Source organism: Gobius niger (genome assembly GCF_951799975.1).
Source record: "Gobius niger genome assembly, chromosome: 8".
NCBI lineage: Eukaryota > Metazoa > Chordata > Actinopteri > Gobiiformes > Gobiidae > Gobius > Gobius niger.
The window spans coordinates 1,100,756-1,106,815 of record NC_136859.1 but is presented as its reverse complement, the minus strand read 5'-3'; the positions used below and the strand labels follow the sequence as shown (position 1 = coordinate 1,106,815).

Genomic DNA, 6,060 nt, shown 5'->3' with positions numbered 1-6,060 from the left:
GTCGGATCACAGCTGACCCTTCTCACCCTGGACACGGACTATTCACCCCCCTCCCCTCAGGCAGGAGGCTACAGTCTATCCAGACCCACAGATCCCAACACATGAACAGTTTTTTCCCACAGCCGTCAGACTCATGAACGATAAACAGAGCCGGTGCCTAAGCAAAAACCCACTTGGGGCCCTACAGCATCACCCCAAGGCTGTTTGATGAAGTGAACTCATTTACCATCAAAAACAGTTATACTGTGCAGTAGTGCAGGGCAGGAGTGGAACATAACCTGCCCCACTAACCACTAACCCACTGTTAGTCTGCGGTTTAGGACCAGACTAGTCTATTTCCCCCAGGAGGAGAGAGGAGGAGAGAGAGGAGAGGAGAAATATAGAGGAGGAGAGAGGGAGGTGCAGTTGTTGCGTCTGCCTCGACCTCAGGTCACTCCCCCTCAGGCCACTCGACCTCAGGCCACTCCCCCTCAGGCCACTCCCTCTCGCTCCTAAACTCCTGTGAGAACTGACACCAGAGTCTGGCCCTGACCCTCAGGTCCTGGAGCAGCGCTGACCTCACAGACGGACAGATCTTTGTTTTAACCCCCACCTGAACAGAGCACATTTCCCCAGTTTGGCTTTATCCAAATCTAAAAACTAAAAGTGTTCAAACAGCGACAAAAACGTGATTAAAAAGTGATGAAAAACAAAAAAAAGATCAACAAAAACTTGTCAGAAAAGCAACAATAACACAAAAAACATGTGAAAAAACATGAAAAAACCCGTCAAAGAAAGTGATGAAGAAAGCAACAAAAATACGACAAAAAGTTTTGTAGGCCTTAGCTTTCAAATGAGACGTTCCTCTGGCCTATAGGCTGTAAACTCCAGAAGCTTTTAGATTTGAGTAAAGCCGAACTGAACAAAAGGTGCTCGGTTAAGGTAAGAGGTTACGGTCTTTGAAAAACTCGTCCTTTTTGAGATTTGTTTTTTAAAATCCTGCACTTTTCAAAGTTACTTTTTAAGGAAGTGTTTAAATGTTGTGTTTACCTCCACGTGATATTAAAAGGATAAATACATTTCTTTTAACTTCATCTTTTAAACCGAACCATAACCCTCACTCTTCTCCTGAACCTCAGGCAGGAATTAGTGAAAATCCCTGTGAAAAAAACATCCAAATGTTGGAGCATTTTTCTCAGAGGCTGTTGCTAAATAAAGAAATAGAAGAGTTTATGAACCCAAAAGCTATAAAGCTGAGATTGTACCACATTTAAGTTACATTCAGCTAATCTCACACAGTGAATTTACCCGAGTTTCTGCAGGCGACAGTCTGGGCTCTTCAGAAAACCACACAGATGAGACACTCCTGAATCAGACACTCTGTTTTTACTCAGGTCCAGCTCAGTGAGATGTGAGGGGTTGGACTTCAGAGCTGAGGCCAGAGCGGAACAGCTGATCTCTGACAAACCACAGTAATTCAATCTGAATAAAGAATAAATGATGAGATTAAAGTTCACAGTAAACTTTGACACAGAGACATTATTTACTGTTTCCTTTTCTGTTTGTGAACATTAAACACTGTTATTCTGAGACTGGCACCTGCAGCATTAATGACTGAACACTAACACACAGGATATAGAAAAAGAAGAAATCATTTATCTCTGAGACACTGTAAGTGTGAGTTTGTCTTTTAACCTCTTAACCCCCGCCTGAACTGAGCACTTTTTCTTCAGTTCAGCTTTTCCCAAATCTAATCTTTTTGACGCATTTTGTAAGCGTTTTTGTCGTGTTTCTAGTGGTTTTTTTGTTTTTTGTCACATTTATGTTGCTTTTCCAGTAACAAACCCCTCTAACCACTAAGCCACTGTCAGACTGGTGTCAATGGCAGTGAGTCCGAGTAGCATCTCAAATTTCCCCAATCGTATTAATAAAATACTTACCTACGCTTTTGTTTTGTTCTCGTCTTTTTTATCACTTTGTCATTTTCTGTTGTTTTTCATGACTCTTTGTTCGTGTGTTTTTTGCCCTTTTTTGCTCTTCGATTTGGGTAAAGCCAAACTGTATAAAATGTGCTGGGTTCATGTGAGGGTTAAGAGATTAAGGGTCTGCACCTGTGTTCTTTTACTGACTCTGACCTGAGAGGGTGATTGGCTCCATCTCCCCAAGTCCTGTTCACCTCAGGACCTGGAGGCGTGTGGGTCGGATCACAGCTGACCCTTCTCACCCTGGACACGGACTATTCACCCCCCTCCCCTCAGGCAGGAGGCTACAGTCTATCCAGACCCACAGATCCCAACACTTGAACAGTTTTTCCCACAGCCGTCAGACTCATGAACGATAAACAGAGCCGGTGCCTCAGCAAAAACCCACTTGGGGCCCGACAGCATCACCCCAAGGCTGTTTGATGAAGTGAACTCATTTACCATCAAAAACAGTTATACTGTGCAGTAGTGCAGGGCAGGAGTGGAACATAACCTGCCCCACTAACCACTAACCCACTGTTAGTCTGCGGTTTAGGACCAGACTAGTCTATTTCCCCCAGGAGGAGAGAGGAGAGAGGAGGAGAGAGGAGGAGAGAGGAGAGAGGAGGAGAGAGGAGGAGAGAGGAGGAGAGAGAAGGAGAGAGGAGGAGAGGAGGAGAGAGGAGGAGAGAGGAGGAGGAGAGAGGAGGAGAGAAGAGAGGAGAGAAGAGGAGAGAGGAGAGGAGAGAGGAGGAGAGAGGAGAGAGGAGGAGAGAGGAGGAGAGAGGAGGAGAGAGGAGAGAGGAGGAGAGAGGAGGAGAGAGAAGGAGAGAGGAGGAGAGAGGAGGAGAGAGGAGGAGAGAGGAGGAGAGAGGAGGAGAGAGGAGAGAGGAGGAGAGAGGAGAGGAGAGAGGAGGAGAGGAGGAGAGAGGAGGAGAGAGGAGGAGAGAGGAGGAGAGAGGAGGAGAGAGGAGAGGAGAGAGGAGGAGAGAGGAGGAGAGAGGAGGAGAGAGGAGGAGAGAGAAGGAGAGAGGAGGAGAGAGGAGGAGAGAGGAGGAGAGAGGAGAGGAGAGAGGAGGAGAGAGGAGGAGAGAGGAGGAGAGAGGAGGAGAGAGGAGGAGAGAGGAGAGAGGAGGAGAGAGGAGAGGAGAGAGGAGGAGAGGAGGAGAGAGGAGGAGAGAGAAGGAGAGAGAAGGAGAGAGAGAGGAGAGAGGAGGAGAGAGGAGGAGAGAGAGGAGGAGAGAGGAGAGAGGAGGAGAGAGTGAAGAGAGAGAGGAGAGAGAGAGAAGGAGAGAAGAGGAGAGAGGAGGAGAGAGGAGGAGAGGAGGAGAGAGAGAAGAGAGAGAGAAGGAGAGAAGAGGAGAGAGGAGGAGAGAGAGGAGGAGAGAGTAGGAGAGAGAAGAGAGAGAGGAGGAGAGAGTGGGAGAGAGGAGGAGAGAGAAGGAGAGAGAAGTAGAGAAGAGGAGAGAGGAGGAGAGGAGGAGAGAGAGAGAAGGAGAAGGAGAGAAGAGAGAGGAGGAGAGGAGGAGAGAGAGAAGGAGAGAGTAGGAGAGAGTAGGAGAGAGAAGAGAGAGAGAAGGAGAGAGGAGGAGGAACAGAACGTCTGAGTTGAAGGGAAGAGCCTCCAAACACGGCCACTCTCCCAGGAGGAGCTGCTGTGGGACAGCGCGTCAGTCTGACTGACCACACGCTTGTTTCAAGAATATCCTAATCAAACGTATCCTTCTCTCTCCTCCTCTCTCCTCCTCTCACTCTCCTCCTCTCCTTCTCTCTCTCTCCTCCTCTCCTTCTCTCACTCTCCTCCTCTCCTTCTCTCTCTTCTCCTCTCCTTCTGTCTTTCTCCTCCTCTCTCCTTCTCTCTCTCTTCTCTCTCTCCCTCTCTCCTCCTCTCTCCTCCTCCTCTCTCCTCCTCCTCTTGTTTTGGGACCAACTATAGCACTCATGTAGCTCTGTCTAAATGTAGATTGTTGTTGATAATAAGCCACGTTCATTATGTATATATTTTTTAATGGCTGGTAATTCTTGCGAATGACCGTCATTTTACGACCCAGCCGACCAAAGTGGCGGAACCTCTGCTCCACGTGATATTAAAAGGATAAATACACATTTTCTTTTAACTTCATCTTTTAAACCGAACCATAACCCTCACTCTTCTCCTGAACCTCAGGCAGGAATTAGAAATGTGAAAATCCCTGTGAAAAAAACTTCCAAATGTTGGAGCATTTTCCTCAGAGGCTGTTGCTAAATAAAGAAATAGAAGAGTTTATGAACCCAAAAGCTATAAAGCTGAGTTTGTAGCACATTTAAGTTACATTCAGCTAATCTCACACGGTGAACTTACTCGAGAATCTGCAGGCGACAGTCTGGGCTCTTCAGAAAACCACACAGATGAGACACTCCTGAGTCAGAAGGGTCGTTAAGACTCAGGTACAGCTCAGTGAGATGTGAGGGGTTGGACTTCAGAGCTGAGGCCAGAGCGGAACAGCTGATCTCTGACAAACCACAGCTCTCCAATCTGAATAAAGAATAAATGAGATTAAAGTTGACAGTAAACTTTGACACAGAGACATTATTTACTGTTTCCTTTTCTGTTTATGAAAATTAAACACTGTTATTCTGAGTCTGGCACCTGCAGCATTAATGACTGAACACGAACACACAGGATATAGAAAAAGAAGAAATCATTTATCTCTGAGACACTGTAAGTGTGAGTTTGTCTTTTAACCTCTTAACCCCCGCCTGAACCGAGTACTTTTTCTTAAGTTCAGCTTTTCCCAAATCTAATCTTTTTGTCACATTTTGTAAACGTTTTTTGTCATGTTTCTAGTAGGTTTTTTGTCACATTTATGTTGCTTTTCCAGTAACAAACCCAGTGGCGGCTGGTCCATTATGGGCGGTGGGGCGCCGCCCCTCCTATCAATTATGCAAATAATATAACAAGTTTTAAGCTTAGCAAAATCCTAACTTTCTTATATACAGGTCTTTTATACAGTGGAGGGAGGGGGAGTGGAGGTGAAGGAGCGTGTCATTTTGTCTGCCTGGTTCATTGTGTGCTGTAACCGCTGTAACAGCCTCATAAATGTGTAGTTTTGTGCTTGGGGCGGCGAGGAACAGCGCCCCAAGCATCTAACCAATGGCGCTCTACTATGGTATAAAAACGTCACTGTATATCATTAATTCAACCAATCAGAGACGCGCAATGTTAAATCTCCGATGGGCGCTGAGGCCGAGCGCCCATCGGAGATTTAACAGGTGAGAGACGAGGAAGCTCTACTGTAAACAAACACGAGTAGCCCGTTGTGGGAGCAGCTCTGAGCTCACGGACGATCGGAGAAAAAACTTCTCATTTGAGAGACGGAGAAGCTTCGTGTTGTTTCCTGAGAGGAGGTGAAAGGACTTAGTCAAACTAATGGACTTGGGACAACTTTCTTCCGTCAGAAGTCACGTCTAAACGGACTTTCCTGGAGGTAGCATGACGATGCTAACTAGCTCGTCTGCTTTAGCTGCTGCTTGTTTATCTCACACTTTGGGACAACACTCGCTGACTTGGACAGACAGTTCTGTCCCAGGACGTCGACATTTGATGGAGAGAAGATCCAGGACCGTGAGGAGGAGCTACGACAGGAGATGCAGGGGAACGTCATTCATTCACTGAGGGAAACAGAGGTGGAGCTCCAGGTGCAGGAGGAGGAGGAGGAGGAGGAGGAGGAGGAGGAGGAGGAGGAGGAGGAGGAGGAGGAGGAGGAGGAGGACTCTCTTCTAAACGTGAGCTGCACATTATTTCTGAGCGGATCATTTGTCTGACGGTTTATACGGGTTTAAACCTGTGGCTCTGAGGCTCTTAATGAAACCACAGCAGGTCTGGGACTAAAACTGTACATGGAATCAAACAGGAAACACCTCCTGCCTTTGCTCTGGTTCTGTTGGTACAAAACACATATCAGTGGTGCACAATACAAATATGTATAGTGACTATCGTTACACTTTAGTCAGAAATGATTTATTTTTTAGTTGAATAAAACTAAACAATAAGTTTTGAATATATTCTACATAAAAATAATAATATTAAATGCCCCAAAGATAACTTTCTTTTTTAAGTTAAAAACAATGTTTATAAGTA

At 46.1% G+C, this 6,060-nt stretch overlaps 1 protein-coding gene across 1 annotated transcript in view; it reads right to left on the bottom strand.

Annotated features, from left to right (window-relative positions):
* Positions 1 to 1,283: 1,283 nt before the first annotated feature.
* Positions 1,284 to 6,060, bottom strand: part of LOC306966774 (uncharacterized protein) — a gene marked incomplete at both ends in the record, with an annotated part of 190,776 nt that continues 185,999 nt past the window's right edge. Inside the window, 2 exons of the mRNA XM_079561592.1 lie at positions 1,284 to 1,461; positions 4,282 to 4,455. Of these exons, the coding sequence (XP_079417718.1) occupies positions 1,284 to 1,461; positions 4,282 to 4,455 (352 nt within the window). The remainder of the gene's footprint in view (positions 1,462 to 4,281; positions 4,456 to 6,060) is intronic.